General features: G+C 46.2%; 1 protein-coding gene and 1 long non-coding RNA gene across 2 annotated transcripts in view; one reads left to right on the top strand and one right to left on the bottom strand.

Annotated features, from left to right (window-relative positions):
* Positions 1–27,549, top strand: part of Fndc1 (fibronectin type III domain containing 1) — an 86,294-nt gene that overhangs the window by 15,244 nt on the left and 43,501 nt on the right. The window contains 4 exon segments of the mRNA XM_015498628.2: positions 9,311–9,505; positions 12,457–12,543; positions 12,980–13,048; positions 27,267–27,473. Of these exon segments, the coding sequence (XP_015354114.1) occupies positions 9,358–9,505; positions 12,457–12,543; positions 12,980–13,048; positions 27,267–27,473 (511 nt within the window). The 5' untranslated portion in view covers positions 9,311–9,357.
* Positions 15,791–27,549, bottom strand: part of LOC125617620 — a 31,606-nt gene continuing 19,847 nt past the window's right edge. Inside the window, exon 3 of the long non-coding RNA XR_007348698.1 lies at positions 15,791–15,802. This is a non-coding gene — a long non-coding RNA (uncharacterized LOC125617620). The remainder of the gene's footprint in view (positions 15,803–27,549) is intronic.

Below are 27,549 nucleotides of genomic sequence, written 5' to 3'. Positions count from 1 at the left end.
GAAGGGGTGATGTGGGTGAACATCAGTGGGCTCTCTTCCACTCCGGTCCCCTCCCAGCACACACACACAAGTGAAGAACTTTGTGAGGTGCCATTAACCCTCGGGGTGACGCGAGTCCTTGGGATCAGGGGTTCTCACTGCCAGGAGCCCTGCGTGGAGGTGGGGGCTCTCTCCTGGGACGCTCTCTCCGGGCTGCAGCAGTACCTGGCTGCCTCCTGCGTGACCAGCTTATGTGTAGCAGCCAGGAGGAGCCAGGGGACATGGGTGTTGGTTGTGGTTTCTAAAGTTCAGGCGTAAGGGTCACCTTTTTGCTTGGCATGAGGCCACTTGAAACTCGCCAAGATGGACCATACTTCCATAGAGACAACAGAAGCGGTGGTGGCACTGACAGTCTGTGGGGACAGCAGTGTGCTCTGACATAAGATTGGCAAGGGGCTCCCAGTTTGAGATTTGGATAGTCACCATTGGGCTTCTTTGAGCTGATGAGGGAAAAATGTGATTCACAATTGTATCCAGTGACATTCAGGGCCTGCAAGAGCACATTGGTATGTACTGGGATTCGACCTCCTTGTCTGAATAAAATGATGCTTTGTTGTTATGGAAAAGCTGGAAAATGCCAGAGGGGCTGGGAACAACCTCAGGGAATTCAGGTTTAGCAGTGGCAGCTGGAGAGGTGAGCCCCGTGGTCCAGCAGGCTCCTATGTGCACCACGGAGAGCTGATAGAAGCCAGGAGTAGGGGTGTTGTAGCCCAGGCCCTTCTGAGTCTCTGTAGCTGTTCAGCTGTGCACACCACCCGGTCAAGGTAGATGCACTTTTATTTGGTGGGGCGGGAAGACTAGAACCGTCAGTCAGCGTTCTCTGGGGAAACTGGGGTTTGAGGAATACAAACCAGGGGACGTCTGCACAGCTGGGGCTGTTTCCTGGGCTGTCCTTGACCTCCTGGGGGACCTGGACATCTGCTTGTCTTGATGTTTCTTCCTGACTGACGACAGCCCTGTGTGGCTTCCCCTTGGTGGGGTCAGAGGTTTTGTGTGCAGAACTCTCTGAGCTCCCTCGAGTGTTTTCTGAGTTCAGACCCCAGAGACCCAGAGTTGGATCCCTAAAAAACCAGTGTGGAAACGCTGTAGCGCAGCCTGCGCAAGCTGGGAGCCTCGGCACAGGAGCCAGGCTATTGTTTTAATCCTCAGTCTGTCTACTCAACACCGCCTCCTGGGGAAAGTGGGCCATCTGTACATTTGTCCGGTGTTACTTTTATGTCACACAGTCACAAAACGGCCTGTGCTTTTCAGTTTTCTTTTCCCCCTTTGGTGGGGGAAGGGGAGGTCATGATTCTTTAGCAAATATAACTCCAAGATCCATTTGAAAAATGATTTAAAATTCAGTTGGTCCTTTCCGTGTTTTGATAACTTGTTGACAACCTTCTGGAGATTTCTGAATTTTTACATTTTCCTGTACTCTCTAGTATGATACGGGTAACAGCTGAGTTTCCCTCCGTTTCTTCAGTCTCAGAGTCCTGTATCACATGGGTTTCCACCCCCAGGCTGTGCTGTAATTTTAGGACCTCCTAACTTTTTCTGGCTTAATCTCCTAGATTTTTGGTCGAAGACTCTTACTTCCACTGAGACCTGTGTTTTCCTCGTTTTAGAGTCTGGGAATTATTTGGCGGTTTCCAGTGGAAAGTAAAACTTGAATTTCAAACACAGATGAAGCGGGGAGGCTTGTGCAAACATGAAGGTTTTGTTGCGTTAGAGAGCGATCTTGGGTATACTTGAGAAACAATTCTGGCATTTTCTTTTGAGTTTTACCAGGCTGGTCTACTTGAAGAGCCCTTGTGTTCCTCTGGGAGATTTCTTTGTAACTGAGGCTGTCCTCACCTGCTTCGGGCTGGGTGGGCTGCAGGTGTGCTCAGTGGGGAAGGGCCGTCTCTGCCAGCCGGTGTTGGCCTTCATTTCTTTGGGTAGGTCTACCCTGGCTGCGGGGTAGATTCAAAAGGTTATTTTTGACTTTCACAGGAGGTTTTACTGAAAGTAAAATTAGCTGGCCCCACCCCTTTGGTGTCTGGTGAGGGCCCTGCTGACTGCACCGCAGCATGGCAGAGGAGGGGTAAGGGCACCAGCCTCATGCAGAAGCGCCAAGCATAGGCATGGCCTCGCCTAACCACAGCCCACTCTTGGAGAACTAACCAGGAACTATATTAATTTAAGTACTATGTTCATTCTTCTGAGGGGCATGCACCAGTGACCTAACTACCTCTCCCTAGGCTCCACCTCTTAAGGGACCCACCCCCTCCCACATTGCCACATGGGAAACCAAGCTTCAGCCCACGAGCCTAGGGGGAGAGTCTCCAGTCCGATCCAAACCTCGGCAACTCTAACCATTGCCCAAGCTCTCTCTTCATCCCCAGTCCCCTCTGTGTGGGACACCAAGAGCTGGTCTCACCAAGTCCCAAATCCCCCTTTATAGCCTCTTGGACAGAGATCAAAGGCAGCAAGTCCACTGGAACTCTGGGCACTCTGGGGTCATGTGGTCACAGGCCTGTTGCCAGAAGAACTGGGGAAGGCTTGGCTGGATGGACAGAAATAATGTGTACCTTTTACAGAGCTCTTTGGATCCTCTGTTTTTAGAGAGATTTTTAGGGCTTGGAACTGAAAAGATGGAGGCAAGTGGGGAACTTTGGATCCGACTCTTCTTACTTTGGGGCATCCTAAAGGATCTGCACCAATTTCAGGGAAAAATGGAGGAGGCTGCCATTGCTGAGGAGCCCTGTCCCCATCTGGGCACTGAACGAATTGCCTCTGGCTGGGGCCAAACAGATTAAGAAGCAGGAAAGATATTTAGACTCCGTTTTGTTTATAAGCTATAAGACAAAGAATGTGTTACTTTGGGACTTTAAATGTTACTTGGGAATTTTGTGATGGGGGACTTTTATATGAAAATTGGGACTTTTTTATATTGCTGGTCTCACATTATTAGAACATAACCCTCATTTCATCGCTTGAATTCTTGTGGTCTCTTTTGGACAGCACAAACTGGGCAAAGTTTGGGACTGGAACAGAACAGGCCAGGAGTGGATTTTGTCCTATTGGTCACCTTGGCTTTGGAGTTGGCTAACAAGTGAGCCTCACTCATCTCAGAGCCTTCTGGGGTCTGGAGGGTGGGATTCCCTACCAACAACCCCAGGAAGACACGTGCTGGACATTGATGGAGATGGGGGTGGCTCCTGAAGTTGGGGTGAGCTCTTCCTGATCCTTACTCTGAGGAGCTTTTGCAGATGGACCACAGGTTGATCATCACACCCAGTGGGGGCAGAGCGAGCCAGCCAGCGAGGAACGTGAGAGGGTGTTAGGAGGACTTCCATTCTTCTCCTGTTTCACCAGGAGCCATCACTAGAGTGACACATCTGGCCTCTCTGCTATCCCATACTCCTCTGCTCCATGGCGGGCAGAGAGAGTTCGACCTCCGCTGCATGACTTTCTCTACCTGGGGATGTTAATGGATGGAAGCCACAGGCTTGTGTTTCTCCTCGGAGGGTCTGCTTTCCTGTGGGTGGCTGCATTCGGCTCTGCTCTGGCTCCCCGGTGGGACTGGCCACGTTGGAGTGCAGGCCCATAGACTTCTGTCCCTGCCTGGGAAACAGCAGGCTCAGCATCGCATCTGGGTTCACCCCGTGGCCCAGAACTGCAGTGGGGAGACGGGGAGCACACAGGGCAGTGGGGTGGCATGTTAGAACCACATCCTCTAATTAGACTTTATCAGCAATAAATCTGCTGCTTTGATTTCTGATGTCTTTATCTATTTCCCCCGTTGGGTATTGAATTCAAACATTCATCATAAACAATTTCAGACTCCATGCTTCAAATTCAGGAAAAACTGCTGCATACAAACTTTTAGTTTTGGTGTGTAATTTGTATTTATTGGTGCAGTAGAATCGTATAGGCCCCTTTATATTGCTTGTTCAAATGTATACTGCTCTCTATTTGAGATTTAACCAGTGGTTTTAAGAATCAGGGGACTTGTGTCATACAGTATGACCAGGAGCAGTAAGGTGCAAAGAGTATCTCGAATCTACTTTTCAGACTTGATTTTGAAATCCAGTCAAACCAACTTTTAGTTCTTTAATTTTCTTCATAGATCTTTGGTAGAAAAGTGAAAGAATAAATAACATTTGTTTTTGTTACCACTACTGCATTAGTAATTGACTCAGAAAATATTTGGTTCTACCCAGCCGGCATGGTGGTAGGGGGTTTTCCTCCCTCAGCTGTGGGTTTTAGCTTCAGTATCTGGAAATGATCATGGCGGTGGAGGCTGATCCAGGGCAGTTACAGAAAGTAAAAACCTTGCAGGTTTATCAGTTGCTACTAGTTTCTAGATGGTGAGTCATGTACCTCATACTTACTAAATGCCAACCCTGCGTCCACACTTTCACTGGTGCAGTCCATTTAGGGGCAGCCTAAAATCAGCCAGCTTCAAAGTTACAGTGGAGCAAAACCAAGGGTCTGAGAAAGTTCTTCCTTTGCTTCTCCCTGGGCTGTTATTGCTCTTGGAATTCCTCTTTCCCTTCCATCCACATTCCTTTCTTCTTTTACTAACCTGGAGGGCTTAATGAAGTCATTATATGGCTTTTAAAGAGATGAAACACAACAAAGAAACAAACCAGTGGAAGCAAGTTTCAGTTATGGATAACAGCCCCTAAGCAGGGCTTCCCAGGACCCGTGTCACCTGTGACGTGTTTTACGACTCTGGATTTTCCTTCTCTTTATTCTGAGAAACTGCCCTTGACAGAGTTTGTTTCATCCGTGTGGATGTGTCTGTGCACTTGGCGATGGTTCTGAGCGTCTGACTTGGGTGCTTGGGTGGTAAGGTCTGAACCAAGTGATTGAGCAGCAAGGTTCTGAGTTTCATTTTCAACATGTTCAGCTGGACACTCACATGGGACTTTCATAAAGGTGTAGGGAATACTGGTGTGGACTGGTTAGTCTAGAAACAGGGGTGTGCAAGTCATCAGTTTTGCTAGCCTCTGGGGCCTGGATAGCACCCACATTGCCCTCCCCAAAGTCACTCTGGGGTTGGTCTTTGTTATCTCTTGGAGCCCAACCCAAGGTTCTTCCAGAATCTTTGGGTCTCTCAGGGAAGGGAGTGAGGTCTGGGTACAGGATGTGGTTCCTTGGCAAATCTCTATCCTTGCCTTCAGGGCTGGGATGGCTCAGTTCTTTTCCATACTTCAGCTTTTGTTTTAATTTCTAGACTCTCCTCATGGACCCAGACTCACAGAGCAGCATCTGGATTGAGACTGAATGTCAGGAGGTTATCTGGATCAGCAGCTAAGAGGTTTCTCCGGGGGTTGAGGTCGAGGAGGCTTCTGGCCTCTAACAGAGTCTGGCCAGCTGAGTTGAGTGAGTGTGTGTGTGTGTGTGTGTGTGCGCGCGCGCGTGTGCTTGTGTGTGCGAGTGTGTGTGTGGTGTGTGTGTGTGCATGTTTCCCCATACAGTGTTTTTCAAAAGTGGAAGTAATTACCAATTGATGTAGAATCGAGAGATTTCACACAAAATCAGGATTTCTAGTTTCTTGGGGAGGGGGAGGAACAAAGCCAAACAAACAAAAACACAGAATATCTGATGATCTGGGCCTAAGTTCCTTTTTATCAACAGGAGCCTGAGTCTGAATGTGCTTCAGGTGGCAGGTCCACTCTCCGTGGGGTGTCCCCCTTTCCTGTCTTCCTGCCCTTGTAGGCATTGGAGCTGGAGACCCTCAGGCTCATCTCATTAGTGTGACATCCTTTGCTTCAAGCAACTGAAGTCAGCCCTGAGTGTGGTCAGCAGAGGACGTCAGAGGGAGAAGATGAGGGAGGGGCGGGTGAGATATTGTGCTCCATTGGCTCCCAAGAGTGGAGCCTGCAGATGTTGGTTAGGTTGGCTCTGAGGACTTAAGTCAGGGCTCAGGCTTCCTGAGGAGTCCATCAGCTCTGGAGAATTTCTTGAGTCCTGTCTGCTGAACCCTCCAGGGACAGGCATTGCAGAGGTGTTAGAGTCTACCCCTCTCCTTGAGCTCGCGATCCACACGCTGACCCTTTAACCAAACTGGCTTCTGCAGGCCCTCTTGGATAAGACCTGGAGTTGGAGCTAGATCAAAGTGTGGTCCTCAAAGTGTCCTTATTTTCCATTCCCAAACAAGCCAGTGGACGTCTCCTGGTAGCCATGCACAGGGATGTCTAGGCTGGCATTGCCGAGTGTCTCAAAGATCACTGAAGCATCACTTTGCCACTCAGCACCTGGCAAAGTGTTCTCCAGTCTGGATAAATTTACTGGTATGAATTATGCCGTGGCTCTGTGCAGTATAAAATTGTTGGAGTCCTAGCAGACTCTTGCTGGCTACTCCTCTGTCTGGAGCACCTTACCATCTGTCTCCATTCAAAGACAGCCTTGAGTGGGGAATGGGGAAGGACTTGGGCAGGAAATTCTTTTTATTTAACCCTAAATCCCTTCAGCTGCAGCTTACGCTCATTTCCTATTCTTGCGTGCTGTGGAGACGCAAAAGCAGCAAGTCCTGGTCCTACCTGTCACACGCCTGCTCTGTGAAATCAGCCCCAAAGGTCCCCCCCATGAGGCTTTTAGTTTCTGTGGTACTAACACTGGGTCTGTCCCTTTCTATTAAGAGTCGTGGTTCATGAGACATGCAGCTTTAAAGAATGTACCTAGTAGCATCTTAGACGAGCTTCCTGAAAACACTTACCAAAGGCTGCAGGTCTTCTTGTCTAAAAGATAGGAGGGAGGGTCTGGGCTGAATTTCTAAGAATATTTAAAAGTCAAATAAGGATCCCAGGTGTTGTGTGTCTTGTTGGGACTCCTGGATGGGTGTGTGTGGCTCTCCTGATGCTGGATTGGTGCATCCATTTGTGAACTCACATGTGAGTTACCAATGATCCTATGCTGTGTCCAAGGGTAAATGTAAGGCTGCTATGGTTTGGATAAATCTCCCCAATTCCATGTGTTAAAGTTTTGGGTCTCAGCAGTGGAGATGTTGGGAGGTGGTGGCATCTTTAAAAGATGGTGCCTAATGGAGGTCTTAGGTCACTGGGGGCAAGCCATTGGAGGGAATGGTGGGGTTCCAATCTTTTCCTCCGTTTCTCTTTTGTTTCCTGGTCACCATGAGGTAAGCAGCTTTGTTTCACCATGTGCTCTCACCAGATGAGCTGCCTCACTACAGATCCAAGAGCAAAGGGGCCAATCAATCATGGACCGAGACTTCCAAAACCATGAGCCAAAGAAAACCTTTTCTCTTTAGAAGTTGAATATTTCAAGCGTTTTGTTATAGTAATGGAAAGTTGACTAACACAAAGACATAGCGGGGAAGAAAAATGAGTATATTTATATTGTTCTTCTTTTTCAGATAACAGTGGTAAAAAAGTTAATATTTTTCTGGCCTCGGTGCTTGTGCACTGATTGAATCACTAGTGCCGGGAAGTGTTTGGGTTTCATAGCTCTCACGTTTCACAATGTCTGTTGAAGAGTGGACTTCCCTTAAGGGAGCTTTGGAATTGAATTGTAAAGATAAGTTGTTGGTGATTTCACGCATTCATTTTCTTCCTTGGGGCAAACACGCACTGCTTCCCTTTGCAGTTTTTGGATATCTTGCTTTGCTTCTACACACCTTTCGGTCCGTGTGAGATGTTGGATTCCTGGAAATGATTCTGCTGAATTTTCTTGTAGGCAAAGAAGGGCAAAAGAAAATTATAGAAGGGTAGGCACGATCACACATTTAAACTGCCCAGAAGTGGCTGGCATGCCGTCTCTGTAGTCCAGTTTTCTCACCTGGGTTCCTCCATCACAGGGTCACAGGAAGCTCACGTCTGGAGTTGGGAGGGGAGGTTTTGTGGACTTTGGTCTGTGCCCATAGTCTAACACCATGCTTTTGTCTCTTCAGTGGACATCCTTTCTCTAACCCTGCAAAACCCACCAGGTTCATACCCTTCGTTCACGCCTTGAATTTCTCCAGCGGGTTCTCTCGGGAGCTCTCTCCTTAGCCCCTGGTTTTACTTGAGATGCAGCAGGGCTGTCGGGAACAATGACACATATGTTAGAGTTGTCTGTATTTATTCTATTTGGAATTTTCTATTAAATTTAATTTTCAATTAAACCCACATTCTAACCAATGTATGTGCCATCCCTTTATTTTATGGGATTTCAGATGAAGTTTTCTTAATATTACTAAACTTAAGGTTTTCTTTTGTTCTCTAGGTTATTTTTTTTTTCCAGTTTTTAGAGTGCCTGGCATTATTCCCCCCCCCCCCCAGCGTCAGGGTTTATTTGTTGTTGGTGGTTGTTTTTAATTACAACTGCATTCTGGGCCTGGTTGGGATGTGCGGAAGTTTCATCAAGGAGAGGGAAGATGAGCCCTGAAATAGCTCATCTCTGCAGAACTCTTCAGCACACCCCTGAGTATTCTGCCAGGTGATCTTGGTCTTAGGCCTCGACACCAATTCTTCCTTGACCCTGGCATTATTGAATAGTCATTTTCACATCCAAGTTGGCTGAAAATTTTTTCGACTGTTGCATGAATACTCAGCCCTTATTTACATCACCTTGCACAGTATCAGTTATATACAGCGAGCTGAGAGGTCTTGTTGGACAAAATGTTTCTTTTCATTTTGGTAAATTTGAAAATCAATATTTGGTTTTAGAACCGCATATCTGAAGGTAAAAAAGTAACGGTGCTTCTCTTAAACGTCTTACTGACAAAATATGGAAGCATTTAAATTCAGTGCCTACAGATAAAGCCAGAGTTTTACTTCCCTGTCAAGCTGGTGATGGTTTGGGTTTGTTTTCTTTGTGGAAAAGAGTTATTTCTGTTATCTCACTTTGAATACAATTGGTATTCTTCCTGATCACAGTATTTGGGTTACTCTTCTCAGAGGTGTTTTAAAGATTGTCCAACGGATCATACTAAACACTAAGAACTTATTTAATGTATGAATGCCTCTGGAGAATTTGTCAAATTGCTGATTGGTTTCTCTTGCTCTGACATGTCAAAGTAATCAAGGCAGAGAATGCCTAGCATTTATTCTAATTCGTTTCACTTTTGGTTTAAATTTACCACCCACAGCTATCCAAAATACAAAGAAAGCTGGGGGGTTTGGTATGTTTGTTTTGCGTCACATTGTAGCAATGTGCAAATACAACTGCACTTAGAGTCTTTGGGATCAGACAGAGGAAAGCCTGTTGACTTTTTTGTTAATGCTATCAGAGAACTTTCAACACAGTTCTTTCCCCAACCTGCCATTACCTTAAGTTGATAGTTGCGCTGTTTGCATAGTTGACCACCCACTGAAGCCAAGGCACGTGAAACTGCTGTCCACTAAAATGGGCCTGAAAGTCACGTGGGACCCACCCAAAGATGCTACCAGTAGACCCGTGGAGCATTACAACATTGCCTATGGAAAGTCACTGAAAAGTCTTAGATACATCAAGGTGAATGCGGAGACATACTCCTTCCTTATTGACGACGTGGGTAAGTGACCCTGTGCTCTTGCTGCCAGTCAAAACTAACTGTGTGCCACATCTCAGGATAACTATTTGCAAGACAAAGTATGGCCGGGATCTCTGGGGATGAGAAGCCAAGTGCTGCGACTCTCTCATCAGGAGTCTGGCCTGGGCTGACTTAACTCCTGCTTCCAGGCATCAAGTATTCCTCTCCAAATTAAAATTGCAAATGATTTTTGGTTTATGAATGTGCTTTTGGAAAATGCATTGGTCCTTTTTGTCTTATAGAAATGTGATTACTGACAATTTGGTAGCCTAATCTGGAAACTTCTAATTTCTAAACCATATTATAATTAGGGATAATTCGAATACAGCTGATTCTTGAACAACATGGGTTCAGACTGTGCAGGTTCACTTACAAATGGATTTTTTGTTTTGAGATTTGTGACAATTTGAAAAAACTTACAGAAGAAATGAGATCCTAAAAATATAAAAAATTTAGGAAAAAGTTGGGTAAACATCGAATGCACAAATTCAAGTAGATAGTCCACATATCATCAATAACCATAACATACATGAACCCATTGTTAAAATTTGTCAAAACTTAACACATATAAACTGTACATGATGCCCTTTACAGTAAGAGAAATCTAAACAAAGTAAAGGTGCGGTATTAAAGTATATCTGTAGAAAACTAATTGCAGCACCCACAGTGCTACTGTAATAACACCATGGCCACCTCCTGTTGCTATCACGGTGAACTCAGGTGTGGCCGTGTCCTTTTAGGATGCCACCATGTACCACTCCTCGTTTCCGTGTGAGCAGTTGTCTCCTGTGTAAATTGTGTGTCACAGAAAAAAGTGATCTCTCCAAGTTTTTGCTTATTTTGTCACCATATGTGGTGCACACAATATATAAATTATGTGCTACTTGACCCTTTCTGTTGTTGATAAGGTTTCTGGTCAACAACAGCTTCTTACTACTAAGTTTGGGGGAGGCAAAGCTTCTATGCAGATTTTTTGACTTCACATGGCTCGGTGCCCTGTCCCCTTGGTTGTTCAAGAGTCAATTGTAACACATGTGGAATGTCATGCTAAGCTAAACCTGGTTAAAGATGTGATCTTTTTACCCACTTAAATTTCATTTTTAATTTGGTCCCGGAGCCTGGGAATATTCTGAGTCTCACTCAATGTGTGTTGTCCTCTAAGTGCAGACATGGGAGGTCTTAGACTGGGGCTTTGAGCTGCCTCCTCCGCATCCCTCTTTTTTTGACTCCAGTATCTTAAACTCCATTGGCTTCAGCCTCAACCTGAAGCTGGGTCATAAGGGAGTGACGGAGGGTGGCACAGAGATGACCAGGTGTCCCCTGGGCCACGGAAGTGCTGTAATCCTGGGTGGACCACGGTCAGCGTGAGGCTCCTCAGCACCCATCCCTGGCCTCAGCTTGCTGTACTGGTTCCTCCTCCACCTCCTGCACTGGACTATTATGTTTTCTGGGTAGCAGAACAGAGACTGTGTAAGGGAGATGAAGGGGGCCAGAATCCACTCCTCCTGGCTTCAGCTAGGCAGGTATTTCCTCGAATCTCTTCTGCATGGTGTGGCCACCCCCCAATCCAGCTGCGAGGTTAAACGGAGATTCTGTCAGAGTGAAGGCCCGGGCAGGGTCACATCTACTCAAACCTTGAGTTGTTATGATTGCTGCAGAGAAGGAAAACATGTTAAAAGAGAGTGGTAGAACTGGCTAAAAGCCAGTTTCTGATGAGTTAAATGTAGGGATTCGGACACATATGGATTACATTTTTTTGAAATACAAATAAGCTCAGAGTGCAGAAAGTGCCTGGTGAAGCAGGGTTTTGCATTCTGTCAGAACCTGGAGCATTTCCCCACTAGTATGACTGTTCATGCCAAACCCCAAATGCCACCAGGCCCTGCCAGATTCAGACAGAAGTCACACCAGGCTTGAGCAGAGTAGGTGTCCCAGATGGTGTATTCCAGTGGCTGGTGCGGAGCCTCTGGCTGAGAACTGATGAGGTTGTGTTGAGGAAGGCTCCTGGCTATGAGAAGGGCCACGGTCATCACTGCCGTACCCAGAGCTGATGCTTACCTCTCTGACCCTCATCCCCTGTGATGTCCATGAGCTTCCATCTCTTTGGGGAATGGGCCCCTTCACTTATTTTGAGGAAAACTGAGTGCTATTAGGGTTTTGCTTTTCAAGCTGCAAGTTCTGGGGGGCACCTTCTTTGTAACAGGGCATCTAGGTTTCCTGTTGCACCCCAACAACTTCAGTAAGTCAGTCAAAGAGAGGTATTTGACCTTGACCTCAATACAAAAATCAAAAAGTAAAGCCCAATTATTTCAAGTAATCAAGCATTTCCAAGATTCCAAGAAATATATATATATATTTTTTACTAGTGTTTTGTTGAAATGGTGAAAAACAACATGAAGGCAAAGTCTAGGGATCATTTTACTGTGAAAAGGAAAATTTCCCGAAGCTTTATGTAGTGCAACGAAGAGTTCCCATGCGCCATGTTTTATGAGTTATATTGACATTTTCTTTCTTTCTTTTTTTTTTCTTGGAAATTTCAATTTGGAACTTCCAGGGGGAAATATTATTTATAGTTTTTGACAGTGTATTTTCAAATAGCAATAAGTGGACTGTGAGTTCCTATTTCTTTCATTGATCTTAAAGTTAAAATCCCTAAGTGCCCTTTTTATTGACTGCTTATGAATCCAGATTTATTGCACATGCCACGTACTCTGTACTAAATGCAGTTTGTGTTTGGGTCTGGCGTGTCTCAGCTGCGTGAGAAGAATGTTAGTGATTTGAGTAAAAACCATGGAGAAGGCTATCTTAGACTTGTCACTTAATTCAAACCTTTATATTTAGTTATAAAGCAAATAAGGAAGATGATTAGTGAGTCAAACTGTGTGATGCTTGGAGATTTGCAACGGTGGCTTGATATGAACCGTATGTTTCAGAGCCGGGGGTAGTGTACTTTGTGCTGGTTACTGCAGAGAACCACAGTGGAGTGAGCCGACCAGTTTACAGAGCTGAGAGCCTGCCTGGTAAGTCTCCTCTAGAATCAGAGGCTGTAGTTTTGTAACTTAGAATGGGAGAGACCCCCCACACACACACTTTTATCAAATGTATATAAATTTTGAATTAGGAAAGGATTCCCAAGCAAGACCTTTTTAGATGTGCATAGCAAGTCAAAATATAAAAAAGTAGGAGAGACTTATCCCTTCTTTTACAATAGTTTTAAAGTAGGTTATTGGCATTTTGTGTCCATTTTTTTTTTTTCCGACACTCACTAGAATAAACCCTGTGCAGAAGACCAAACATGGACTGTCCATAGGCTTAGGTTTGGAGCCACTAACATGGCCCCAGGTAGATCCTTTTGAATATCTGGAAATATCATTGAACTCTACAGTAAGGAAACACTGAAATATGGAAACCCAGTAGCCTTGTTTCTAACCATCCAGTTGCATTTCCCTAATTCAGGAGGTGAATGGATCAAGATTGATGGACCCTCCATTAAGGGTCCAGCATCATTTAATGAAACCGTCACAGGTACTTGCTCTCTTGGTTCATGTCTTCACTGAAGCATCTCCTCTCAAGAGGGCTGTGCTTCTGTCACACACATGTGCTCACAAACCTTCATTCGTGCCCATCGCTAAACTAACACACGTGCCACACAGTCTCAGTCGATTTGTTCTGTGCCTGGTGGACCAGACTGCAGCAGTGTTGCTCATTGCTCATTGTTCCTCTGTGTCCTCGTGGTGGGTGGGTGGGGGAAAGCATCCACATCTACATCTGGGGAGATTGTCGCCCTGTTAACCGGCAAATATGGTGGTCGAGATGGTAGTACTGGCCCGTGGAGAATTTTTACAACTCTTAACTCTTGTGAATGGCATAAACAAATGGAACCCCCAAAACAGTGGCTTTTATTGGCTAATAGTGGCATCAAGTCTTGCTCTCTTTCCTGACAATCCTTGGATATTTTCTTATGCGTTGGATAACCTGCCTTCCATCTCTGCTCCATATTTGTATATATGTGTGTTGTATCATTTGGATGTTGATGTTGTCTGGTCATATTGTTTTACTTATTGAGAGAAGTGTTGACATTTCTTGTGTGTTGTTTCTTGAATATGTTTAATTGATGGTGAAAAAATAATACACAATGAATGCAGTTATTTCACGATGTGGCTGGGTGTTATCCCCAAGACAATATGGTGAGGAATTATGTTTTATTTTCATGCACCATGTTTTTAAATACATCAGTCTGGTGTTGTTGTGCAGAAAAAGGTGAGTATGTTGAAACTAATGACCATATTATGTTTCTCAAATCTGTTTTGCTGGTGTGGATGGTTTAAAAATCTCTTAAGTATAAATGGGGTAGAAGAAGAAAGCAGTCAGCAAAGACAGCTGGCTTTGGGGTGAGGTGATACGTTCTTATTCAGATATGACGAGCTTGAGGTGGCTGTGGGGCGTGGCAGTGGGGAGGTCTTGACGGTGTTTGGAGTGAGGGAACAGGAGTTGTAAGAAGGAAGTGAGAGCTAGACATGGATTTAGGGTCATGCCATTGGGGGAGACTTGAAAAGCAGAAAGAGTACAGAAGTAAGAGAGGCTGGGAAGAGAGAAGGGCAGGAGGCCAAGGATCGAACTTGGAACTCCCCCTTCACCTGCAGAGGACATGTTCCAAGACCCCAGTGGATACCAGAAACGTAGATAGTACTGAGGTCTATGTATTCCATTTTTTTTTTGTCATATGCACATATCAATGATAACTTTAACTTATAAATTAGATGCAATAAGAGGCTAATGACAATAATTAATAATACAACAGCTTTAACAATACACTGTAATAAAAGCCATGTGAATGCAATCTCTTTCTCCCTCCCTCTCTCAAAGTTGTTTTACTGTATTCCCCTTCTTGTGATGATGTGAGATGGCCCAATGCCCACGTGATTAGAGGAGGTAAGGTGAATGGCGAAGGCACCGTGATACAGCCTGAGGCTATATGCAGGCATTACTTGAACCAAAGCACTGTGGTATTTGTGACAGCCAACCTGACGGTCCAGAACTTAGGGAGGGTAGTGTATACATTATGGATATATACTGGACAAAGGGATGATTCAAGTCCTGGGTGGGATGGAGGGGGATGACCTGAGATTTTGTCACATTGTGTAAAATTGTGTGCAATTTAAAAACTGAATTGCTTCCATTCAATAATTTTGCGCCACAGTTGACTACTGGTAATTAAAACCTGGGAAACAAAACTTTGGATAAGGGGGGTTACTGCATGCTTGCGATGTGTGCAGAATGGGAAAGGATGTTTATTTCAGAGGTACTTACATGTTATCAGACTCACATAAACATTTTACTGATGGATATACATGCCTTGTGTGTGAATCTTTTATTTTGTAATGTAAATAACCATTTTATTTTTACAATCTCTGTGATAAAGTCTTCTTAATGACCTTAGTTTTAGAACAAGTAATTTTCTTGCTTTTTTGTAGGTAATTAATTTCTCTTGCTTTCTTTCCTAGAAATGCATGCGGGTGTATGCATGTGTGTGTATCTGTGCGTGTGTATGCATGTGTGTGTATGCGTGCGTGTGTGTGCATGTGTGTGTATGTGTGTGCATGTGTGTGTATGCGTGTGTGTGCATGTGTGTTTGCATGTGACCCTTCTGAATAAGTAAGTGTCGCAGAAATCCTGGGTGTCAGGGATTATAAGAGGATTGGGATGTGGCTCATGGCTGGTTGTATGTCTGATGAGGTTATTTAACCCCTCTGTCTGCAGGAGCCTCCGTGGGCTGTGGTTGCCAGAGCACTCTGCTAGAATACACGATTCTCCATTTGTTATACAGTATGATAAAAAAGATACTAGGAGAAATTGCTAGCTAAAGCCTCTTGCACATGTGATAGAAGGCACAACTTAAAACACAAAACAATCTGCCGATATCTGTGATGCATATACTTGGTTAAAGTGCTCCAGGAGAGCACTTTTTCACATTGTTATAGAAAATAACATGATTAATTTATAAAATATATTGATATATTAAATTATCAATGTATTTATACCTTTATTTTTGGAAAAAATGCTGTGCTTTTGTTCTGAGAAACGGTTAAATGTATAATAATTTTTTGAAAGAGAAGTACTCAGAATTGAACTTCTTCATTCAAAGGAAGGGATTTGTCCTGTGTAGCATGAGCACGGGCACCTGGTGTGAGGCCTGGAGGGTTCGTCTGTGTCTGGAACTACAGCCTTTCCTGTTCTTCAGGGCTTTCATTCTGCTAGAAACCGAGGCTTGAGTTCAGACTCCAGAAGGCCCCGTTTGGTTGGCTTGGACCTCTCTGGACTGAATTATCTTTGCCTAAAAATAGGATGTTGATGATTTAACTAATTCCTCTAGTGCCGCGCTTTTCCAAGCACAGGTTCTTCTGCTGGAGATACACAAGAGCAGGACAGACAGGAGCTCACCCGACGGAAACTTATATTTTAACAGGAAAGAACATGGTAAATAAGAAAGCAAAAAATAATGTATATCACCTGTTAGTTTGCTAGGGCAAAAGCGCCCCAGCCTGGGGGCTTAGACAGCAGCAGTTTATCTTGGGGGTTCTGGAGTTGAGCAGTCAACATGCCTGTGGCAGGATTGGCTTCTCTGAGGCTGCTCTCCTTGGATGAAATGCAGATGGCAACTTCTGGCTGCATCCTTGCGTGGTCCTTCCTCTGTGGGCTGCATGCCCTGGGGCCTCTGTGCATCCAAATCTCCTCTTTTTATAAAGACACCAGTTGTATTAGTGTACCCCAATTGTCTCATTTTGACTCAAATTACCCTTAAAGACCCCATCCTTAATGCAGTCCCCTTTTGAGGTACTGAGGTTAAGACTCCACCATATGAATGGGGGGAAGGAGACCATTAAACCTAGAATACAATCACAAATTATTTGAAAAATGAACTGCACTGTGATCTAGAACAAAGAAGTGGGGAGCTCTGGGCTTGGGAGCCCAGTGATAAGATGGTGACATCAAGGTGAAACCACGCAGGTGTTGCGTTCCATGAGTAAACACTCGGGGTCACTCCAGGTGAACTGGGCTGCACGAAATAATCACACAGAGACCAAGAAATACCTTTTTCTTTGGGTCCTGTGACAGCTCCTCTGACCTTAAGTGTCTGTGAAAAGAGAGAGAGCCATCGGAATTCTTTATTCTTATGTAGGGAACAGACAAGGGGAGGTTTCATGGAACATTCTATCCCAAAAGGGCAAAGGGGTAGGATTACAAAGGAACAGGTAAGTGTAGCTCAACCCCTCTGGGTGCCGCCTACTCCTAGGGCCACGCCTTGTTAGATTTGTTATCCGAAGGGAAAAGCCTGAGTCCTGAGTCATGGCACTACCACGCCAGACTACGGTGATCTTTCAGATCCTCGTGGTGCATCAGGACTTAAAAGTGTGTGCATTTGGAGGGGCTCCCTACGTGCAGGGATTTTCATGATGAATCTTGTGAGGAAGAGGAAAGAACATACCAGAGAGTTCTGGAAGGTTCACAGGATATCAGTGACTCTCAGATTGGTCCCTTGTCCAAATAGAAAAACTCTCAGGACTTAGAAATGAGATGAAGCAAAACTGCCACTGCAGGGCAGACGTTTGGGTTTCCTGCAGAGCGCGCACCCTGTCCCCGTCGGGAAGTTTCTCCCTCTTGTTGGGATGTAGACCCATATCCTTGTGCTGACATGGGGAGAAGATGACACGCTGCTCACTTACGGGAATACTAGTATCCAGCATTTCTGTAGACTTCTTTTTCTGTGAGCTGTTTAACTTTTTTCTGTGGCTGCATTTGGGGCAACGGGGCCAGGCAGAGCCAGGACCCAGGGGTCAGGATGGGGACATGTCCCAACTTTGCTACTGACCAGCCTACAGATTTGGCTGGGCCAGCTCTTCTGCTTTTGCCAAAATTTTCATGTTGGAAACCATGTTAGACTCTGGTTAATTTTAGCTCTTAATATACTCAGATCTATTTTTAATGATTTTTATAATTTTCTAAAGATCTAGTCCTCTGTGCTTTTCTCGAACTGTGGAGGTAACCCCGTCTAGCACTAAAACAAAAGACTGCTTTTTGCTTTTTGTTTCTTGACATTTTATTTTAGTTCATGAAGGCTGCTGTCTTCCTGGGCATTAAGTAGCACTTGGACCCAGGATGAGTAGAGAGTCCAGAGCTCTTCCCTGGCCCTTTCCTGCCAGCTCCTGGGTGCTGTGCACCTATGGTCCAGGTACTCCCTCCTTATGCACCACCCCTGGCCTCCACCTGCGCCCTGACTACAGCTGCACTTGGCTTGTGATGTGTTTCTCCACCAGGCATTCGGGCCATGTCTGTCTCCACGATAACGGCCTATTTGATCTTCCCACCTCCTGCTGTCTAATGACCACCTCCTGCCATAGAGTCCAGAGTCAGGGACCGAGTTGTTCCCTCCACCATCTGGAATCCTGAATGCCACTGTCTGATGACAGCCATGTCCCTTCTTCCGTCTCCTGCTGGCCTTGCTTGCAGGCCTTGTCAGACTCTGGATCTGCAGTCCCCAGAAGGCCAACTTCATACACAGAGCACAGTTAGACCCTGGGCAGGACGGCGTGAGGTTCATCTTTGGAACCCTAACCTAGCATTCCTTTAATCAGAAATGCCTGTGGGTTTACAACACGTGTGCCCCAAGCATGCATTCTCTCTTTTTTCTATCAATATTTCATCAAAATTTTCAGGGACATATCCTTGACAGTTTGCTTAGTTAAATATGACTGATGTGGAAATTGAAAACTCTGAACTGAGTATCTTGAGCCCATAATCTCCACTCTTTGCATGTCTAAGAGAGACAAAGTACAGACCAGGAGCCGCCCTGCCCCTGAGGAAGGCCAGACCTTCTTATCTAGATCTCTGCAAATTCATGTATTAGTCCTAAAAGGAAGCACTGTCTACTTAAGGTTATCAACCTGTTGCCATTATGTAAGGGCATCTTTTATTGCAAATGATCCCTCCTTTCATTGCTGCCTGACCCTCAACTCCCACCACTGTGTTAGCGGGTGGACCGGGCCGGGGATAGGAGCCAGTGGCCTGGGCTAGGGAAGGGCTACCCCAGAGCTCCTCTTGCAATGGCTCAGTGATGTCTACATCAGAATTACCAGGACATTGGCAACAGGCATTGATCTTATAGATAAGCCACTGCCCTGGATGGGTCAGAGAACCTAGAACCTAGAACCTAGAACCACTGTCTACACAGTGGTAGGACAAGGGAGATGCCCCCCCAAAAGACTTGAAATCTGTGAAAACTGAGAGACACATTCACGTAGGCAGTCACAGAGCCTCCTGGTTCTTGCTAGGAACAAGGGTTTCACTGCCAGCCTGAGCAGTCCCCTGCTGTCATTAATTGTGATGGCTGTGTCTGCCATCAACTTGGCATCCTGAGACCTAGCACAGCCTCAGTCCTAGACGGTGAGTGAATTCATGGGCGCAAAGTAATTTTCACTGATATTCCTAGGCTCTTGATATTGATAGAGTCACTGATACTCATTGACTCTACCAGGGTCAGTTTCAAAGTCAGCAACTGATTGTCAGGATGACATCCTGGAGCCACAGACATACTATAATTCCTAGAACTTCAGAGAACAGAGTAATATCCGGAGTCCACAAAGGCATGAAGGAACTGTCCACCCCTGTGGGCAGTGTCCTCTTGAGGGTCAGGCACTAAAAATGTTATTTTACAGTTTAAAACGAGCACCACAATATTATGGAGTAGTCTACAAAATTCAAACGCAGGGGTGCTATACCACTGACTACCCCCAGCCCCTTTTATTTTATTTTGAAATGAGACATCTAGCTAAATTGCTGACTCTGGCTTGAACTTTCGATCCTCAGTCTCCCGAGTTGCTGGGATTACAGTTCTGTGCCACCAGACCTGGCTCAAGTGAAAATTCGAGATAAAAACAAAGACTGTGAATAAATTGCCTTGCTCCAGGACTCGGCAGATCAAGTTCATTTTCTTTGCTGTTAGGTAAACTTTGGTGAAAAGGGTGAGGAAGGCTTGGTTAAGTGATCAAGCGACGCAGCCCTTTTCCTGTGAAACAAATAGACAAAGCAAACTGGTGGGACCCCAGTGGCCCTAAGGTGGCTCCAAGTGTCTGCTTTGTTTCTGAGAGGGGCCTGGCCACTTTCTCTCCTCTTTTCTATGCACTGACTTTTATGTATAGGCCTTTCCTGGCTTCTTCACCCCATGACACCCTGGATGTTCCTGCGGGATCCTAGAAGGTGGGAAGAGGGTCTCTGCGTACTCGGCAGTCCCAGGGAGCCTCAGAAACCTGGAACTAAGGCCTTCATGCTGGCCTGTTTGTTCTGAAAGTCAGTGTGCCCCAAGCATGCATTCTCTCTTTTTTCTATCAATATTTCATCAATATTTGTCAGCTTGGGGAGGTCAAGTTCTTATTTTCCCCTTTTCTCTTGTCCCTCCTACTCCTAAGACCTTCTCTCCTCTCCAAGCCCTGAAAATGCAGCAAGGCTTAACTGACCCCCGGCGCTGGCCGAGGGGTGCCGTCCGGGTGTCTCTGAGGGTGGCGGGATGGGTGTGTGTGGCATCTGGCTTTTCCTCCTCTGGTCTTCCCTGGGAGCACTAGGGATGCTTCTCCGTTTAAGAGGAATCAGGCGTGGGAAGATCCCGATGGCACCGACTTCCTCTTGGGGCTGCAGGCCGCTGCGAGTCTGGTTGACACGCTCTGTATGCGGGATGTGTGGACCCGAGGGTCTCTGGTGCTGACCACCAGACCTTTCACCTGGGGCATTCAGAGCCTCAGAGAACCTGCTCCCAGGGCTGGGCCATACCCGTGCCACAGTGTGGCCAGTGGAGACACCAGCACTGCCACCACCAGAGCTTGCAAACGAGAGCTGAAGGGGAGAGGTCTGGGGCTACAGATCCCCCGGCCCGGCTCCCCCTCCAGCTCAGGGCCTGCACCTGCCAGGCTGGGACCCGTTCCCTCCACCTCGTTGTCTTTGTCAGCAAACAGGTGGCTTGTGAGCTATTGTGAGGACATGTGCCCAAGGGCCTTATACTGGTGGGTGACACTCTGACAGATGGATTCCTTTTCCCCTTGTTTTTGTTAAATAGCTGGGCTTATTTAAGCACCATGTGAAATTCACTAAGTAAACGGTGAAAAAGGATGGAGGTTATTTGTTAGAGAGGAAAATGCGGCCCTTCAAGGACTTGAGAGGAAGCCCGGCCATGCATTGCACGACGCTGGGCTGCCTACACAGCATGCTCCTGGAGACATCCCGGCTGTCTTGGCTTGAGTAAGTCCCCAGCAGTGTCTTCTGATGGTGCGTTTCTCAGGACACGTCCCTGTTGTTCAGAGACACGATTGTATTTCAAGTATTAGGTGTGTTGAAAAGAGATTTCTGAATCCTCTCAGAGATGGTTCAGGAGGATCATGTGTCAGAATTTCCTCTGGAAGAACAAGCTCTAGACATTGGTAGACATTAGTGAGAGGTTGGTGTAATGAACCTTATCTCAGAGAAGCCAGCCAGACTGGGCCTGGGCCTGTTGTCAGGGTGTTGAAACTACCAAGCCAGCGTCCTGTCTCCATCTGGCTGTGGACCGTTGGCGTTCGCTGCTCTTTAACACGATTCCCTCCCTTCCCGGCCCCCTTCCTTCTTTCTCCCCTGTGTGCTCTCCTCTTCCTCATCTTGCCTCTGCATCAGGGATGCACAGAAGGCCCAGAACCTCACCTGGTCCTTCCAGACGTGGGGATGTGGGTGCATTTTCACAGGCTGCAGGTGATTCTGAAGTACACAGGCCCTTGAGCACCTGGTCTCTGGTGGAAGTGCCTGGCCTCCCCGCTGCTCTGTGGGCAAAGTGTCCACAGTTATATTGAAGGCTGATGCTGGGGATGATGGGGCAGAGGGTGGGTATAAAAGGCCCATGATAATGCAGGCCTGCTCTTTCAGTCATGGGGACAGGGAGAGGGTCATTATTGTGAAGTTTTGTGGTCAGCACAGTGGGCCATCAGGCAAGTTGGTGGGATGATCCCTGGACTTCTCGAAGCTGGGGACTGATACCTGCAGTGTGCTGGCCTTCTGTCACACCAGTGAAGAGTAGGGGCTTCGAGCATGTTAGATGTTGATGGAGATGAGGGCTAGGCTTCTGGTTCACGAGGCCAAAAAAAAAAAAAAAATCACATGGACGTGGACAGCTTCCTATTTGAGAAGGTTGTCGACATAAAGGGTTTGGGGCAGATTTCTTTTGCCCTTATCTGATTTTCAGTGACCCTGTGTGCAAAGCATACAGTTAAGTTCTGTGACATGCTCCTGTTCAGAGGGGGCTGCCCACGTAGGTAGCAGTCTGATGAAAGAGGGACTCCATTTTTGCCATTGCCACTGTGGTAGTAGTTTTCTATCACTATAACGATTACTCAAGATACCAATTTATAAGAGGAAAGGGGTTATTTTGGCTCACAGTTTGGAGCTTTGGAATTTAAAATTGGTTGACGCCATTGCTTGGGTCTGTGTGAGGCAGCACATCACGATGGGAGCATGTGGCAGAGCCAAACCGCCCACTCATAGCAGGGACACCTTCAGAGATGAGTCCCCAGCGACTTTAAGACCTCATCTCTTAAAGGTTCCACCACCTTCCAACGGCTGGGGATCAGGACTTTAGTACATGGACCTTTGGGGCCACTTAAGCTCCAAATAATAGCTACATAAACTAGCATGCTTAATGTCTGCCGTAGTCCGGCTGCAGCAAAATAACCGGGGGGTGACGAATAACTTGTGTACGTTGATACAGCAGGAGTAGGAGCCGTTTATTGCAGGACAGGAGCAGTATTTATACATTCCACACAGCTTATCTAATTAGCATAAACTAGATACATCAGTCAACCAATCAGGAATCTCCACACTTAATGGCTTGTTTTTGTTACTTCTCAAACTGCTCCCTCTGGCATTTTGCCAGGTACCATCCAGACTTGTTTACAACTCTAACATTCCCCTGGCAAAATGTTAGGTGTTATTTTGACTTGTTTACAGACTCTAACATTTCCCCCTTTTGTTTAATTTAAATAATAACCATAGTGGTTTTTACAGAAACACCATAAATAACCTGCTACAAACAGAAAGGGAGGATACAAAATGCCACAATACCAAGCCACTTGATGGCTCTATCCAAGAAGCCCTTGGAAAAATTATACCAGCAATGACACTGTTAGCAAAGATACCGAGTTACAATTTGTTATAGATTACAGTTTGTTGTCTCAGTCCAGGTAAAGCAGTGTCTCAATAGATTAATTCACAGTCCAGGTAAATCACAGTCCAGGTAAGTTCTGCAGGCAGCTAGCTTAAATCACAGTCCAGGTAAGTTCTGAAGGCAGCTAGCTTGATCCGAAGTCTCGTCTGTTTCTCAGCCGAAGTCTCGTCCGGTTTTCAGCAACACTGGAAATTCTTCCACCTTGGTCTTTACCGGCACTGGGACGAAGGCAGGAACTCCGGATGGCTAAAGAAAATCCTGTAGCATTCTACTAAGAAAACAACCTTCTGAACAATTTAGTACATTATCTCAAGGTTTTTTTGCATTTGAAATAAGCATTAATAGTGCTCATTACTCATCAGCTTCCAGGTGTGGGAGAACCATTGTAGCTTAGTTATTGGCATTGAAAATGACCAAACATCAGGGACACCAGTAGCATCTTCTGCTGGCTGTAGTGCCTGGGCAGCCCCAGATGGCCCTGGGGAGTGTCCCGGACTCAAACTGCTACTGGGCACAGGGAGCAAGAGCCTGCGAGACTGTGCCTCCAGGTCAGGTCTAGATTTGGGCTCGCGGCAGTGGAAGAGCCAGCTCCCCGGCCAGGAGGCGGGGAAGGGCCAGTTGTTGCCGCCTCTTGGAAAATCCTTGTTGCGCTGTGACCGGCTTGCACACTTGGCAGTTGCCTCTCCGCTTCATGCACCCTCCGGTAAGGAAAAGTATTTAGTAATAGCCTTTTGTTGCAACTTTTTTCCTGATAATCTTTCCTCCTCTGATAATCTTTCTTCTTCTGAACTTTCTTTTTCTTTCTGATTAGAGTTCCTGGGCTTCCATCAACACATGCCCTAACTATTCTTGGTTCCATTGGGGTGCCTTCTTCCCTTAGAAATTTACTTTTTACCCCTTCCATATTTTCATCACAAAGACAATACAATACACTGAGACAAAACAAGACACAAACATACTGTATCAATCTTCTCCATTTTCTCGAAATGGTTATTTTTCCTCTCGACCTATCTAAGGACGAGCAGATTTGCTCCCGTCCTATCTTTGGACGGGCAGCTTTTTTTCGTCACTTACCCCCGAGTGTTTTGGGGCTCCCTGTAACAGGCCACCATCTGCCGTAGTCCGGCTGCAGCAAAATAACCGGGGGGTGACGAATAACTTGTGTACGTTGATACAGCAGGAGTAGGAGCCGTTTATTGCAGGACAGGAGCAGTATTTATACATTCCACACAGCTTATCTAATTAGCATAAACTAGATACATCAGTCAACCAATCAGGAATCTCCACACTTAATGGCTTGTTTTTGTTACTTCTCAAACTGCTCCCTCTGGCATTTTGCCAGGTACCATCCAGACTTGTTTACAACTCTAACATTCCCCTGGCAAAATGTTAGGTGTTATTTTGACTTGTTTACAGACTCTAACAAATGTCTTTGAGGTAGGAGCCTCAATACTATACATGGATCATATTACAAAACCCAACATGATATACACTGTTTCACGGAGGAAGAGACTGAGGCTGAGGAAGGACTCTAAAAGTCATCCAAAAGTAATAGATTTGATGCAGACTGAGTTTTGAGCTGGCATCAGCCCAGTTTAGAAGCAGCCAGGTTTAACCAGCATAGAATTGTAAGTGGGCAAAGCATCATGTGGAATTTTGAATTCTTTTTTTTTTTTTTACTGAAAAGAATAGATTTTATTTTGGACAACTTCAGAATATTTTCCCATTTCAAAGCTGGTGGTCCAAATCAGAAAGATCCCAGTCCTGCCTGGCTTTCTGACGTCCACTGCAACAAGGGGTGGTGTGATAATTGCTGCGGGAGTTCTGTTATCGACCAGCTCTGAGTATGGATTACCTGGTTCTGTTGGACCCAGAGCGACCCAGGGAGTGCGTCCTGCCAGGGCTGAGATGTACTCAGTGCTGGTGGATGTGGGCTTGCAGGCTCTTGGCAGTTGTGACTTCCTGTGTTCGAGATAAAAGATCTACAGAGATTTATTAGGACAGTTCAGAAGGCTTTGGTGGACTGTCCCACACAGCTTAGCCAAACACTTCAATCATTTAATTGCAAATGGATTTGAACCATATGGGGTGTGCACTTAAAAGAGGGTTACCAGATGATCTACAAAAGATGCTTGACAGTATATGTTACTCAGAATAATAAAGGGAATTTTCAAAAGTACTTGAAAAAAATGAGGTTGGTTTTCTAAACACAAGGATTTGAAAGAGGGGATTTTGTTTAGAGGGATCGCAGTTTGCTCCTGTTTGTGTTTTTACCCAGACTGCATGAGCTGCCTGGGGTCATGGGTCAGTTCAGGGTGGGGGTCAGGGAATCCTTGGCGAGAGCCCCTCTCCTGTCCTTGGCTACCTGCTTGGGACAGCATCTGGTTCATCATGTTCCATGCCTTCCATGCAAGGTGGTGGGTTACACTCTGCAGGGAGCCTGGGTTCACATCGGTGAGGGGCTGGGTGGCCAGTGGAAGGACACACGGGGTGAGGACTGAACTTAAATGGAAGGGGTATCGTTAAGAGGGGACACATTGGGATCAGAATGGTGGCATTCGCATCCCTGCTTGGCACTAAAGAGCTTTGTGACCTCAGGTCAGCTGCTTCTCCTCTGGGGTCCTCTGTTTTCTCCTGGGGACGAGGATACCTTTTCTACTTTCCTTAGTACTGTTCTAAGGAAGCAGAGCCTCCTACAAACTGTTGGGGTCCATGTGAAATTGACTGTGTTGGGGTGTCGTAACTAGCTCAACCCTGTTCCCCTGCATGGTTCGGCGTCCTGGCCCCATCCTTGGACCCCAGAGTGGAGTTGTTAGGCACGGGCTGGTTCCTGGGGTCAGGGACCCGCACTGAGTGATTGGCAAGCTGCTGTCCCTGCCACTGGGCTGTGTGGCTCATGTTTGGTGGGTCTGGTGGGCTTCAGGACAGAGCCCCAGGCTGGGCACATCAGCAACAAGCTTACACCATCTGGGTCATACCAGCTCCTTGTCCTTGGAACTTGATGCCTTCCTCCAAAGGAGCTCTATCCCTGTTGGAAGTTCCAAGGGACATTTTGCTTTTTACTGCTCCCGCCCCCCTCAGCTTTTTACTGTGGAGAGTCAGGGGTTACTGAGTCAGAATCTGATTTTCCTGAGCAGAGACTCCCCAAAGCCTAGTGGTCCCAGGAACACTATGCCCACTGCTACATGCTTGGCTGGAGAGGACACAGGACTGGCGCAGAACTGCAGGAGTACCATCTTTGTGCAGCAACTTATTTTCTAGTTGACACATAAGACCCAGGTAGTGTTTCCTTTTGCTGGACTACACTATTGGATTAAAAGCAAATGCTTTAAAATAGTTACTGTTTTGTATATTTGGCGAAATATTTATTGGCCATTACATGGTAGTCTCTTAGTAGGGGAGTCCAGAGACCAGTCAAGCAATTCCAGCTGATCTACCCAAGGACAATCCTTGATTAGGTTCACATTGTTGGAGCCAGGTATCTGGCAGAACAACCCTTTGCAATGGCTACTTGTTTATGTATTATTGAGCTCCAATAACTCATGACATTAGTTTTGGTTTTTATGTCTTAGTTTAGCTGAGAATTTTCCAGATTAACAAGATTAGTCAGAATTGATGATGGGGTTAATGCACTTAGCAGAAGAAGAATACTTGGAAAGTAACTGCTCACACAGTTAAAAAGATGGTTTCTAGCCTCCCCAGGGCTCGAATGTGGTCCACTGTTAGAAATGGGCAATGTGGTACACTCGTGATCCATGACGCTTGTTCCCAGATATATCAGCTCTGCCTTGATGTGGAAAGAAGACTTTAAGCACCGAGTGGTAGCCACTGGGCATGTTCCTTTGAGAGTACACAGTGAGAGTGTTTCTTGAGATGAGGCCGATCAGCCAGAGGATTTCATGAAACTGATTAATTTCACAAGAAAATGACAGATGCTGAGGACAGCAGCAATGATGTGGCCTGTCCAGGGCTTTCCTGGAGGGATAGGACTCACATGTGGGAGAAAAATTAAGACCCCAAACAAATCAGTTAGCATTTGGCTGTTAGTCGTTGGTTGCTAAGGCAGGGAACCCTGACTTTTCAACATTACAGTGTAACAGCTTTATGGAAGACAGTTATAAATTGCACATAATGGGTCTCTGCCATGTTTTTACGTTGACCTTTAGCGCTTGCCAGAGAATATATAGCTTTGGCCTAAGAGGACAAAAGGAAATAGAAGAAAGGAGACACTGTAAGGCGTCCAAGGCTTCTGGCCGGCTGCCTCTCCGCGTGGCACTGTTTTGGTTTTTGTTCTTAAGCTCTCTTGGTGTGAGAGGCAGGGAGGAACTTACAAAGGGAGTGCTGATACCCTTGGGGGAAAGGTGGTCTTTCCAGAATCTCTTACCCCAAAAAGGTCTGTTAGGCCCCGCTGCGAACTGCTGAGGTGCCATGTTTGCAGAGACTCCACCCTGCCACGGTGGACTCTATCTGGCTACTGTTTAATGGTTTCTATGTCATGCCCTCTTTAAGAGAAGGAAGCGCCCAACAAGCCCCTACGTGTGCGCGTCCGGTCCTCAGACGACAGGCTGTCTGTGGCGTGGAAGGCGCCGCGCCTGTCTGGAGCCAAGAGTCCACGCAGATCTCGGGGTTTTCTTCTGGGCTACGGGGAGAGTGGCTGGAAGATGAATTATGTTCCACTGACCAGAGACGAGCGGACACACGAAATCAAGAAGCTCGGTGAGTTTACCGTGGACGGATGCTCAGCGCCCGGACGGTCTTTGTGTTTGTTTCAGTACTCAGAAGCCCGTCAGGG

Source organism: Marmota marmota, unplaced genomic scaffold (genome assembly GCF_001458135.2).
Source record: "Marmota marmota marmota unplaced genomic scaffold, marMar, whole genome shotgun sequence".
In the NCBI taxonomy this organism is placed as follows: Eukaryota; Metazoa; Chordata; class Mammalia; order Rodentia; family Sciuridae; genus Marmota; species Marmota marmota.
Note: the sequence above shows the minus strand (reverse complement) of the source record. Positions and strands in the feature narration are given on the sequence as shown.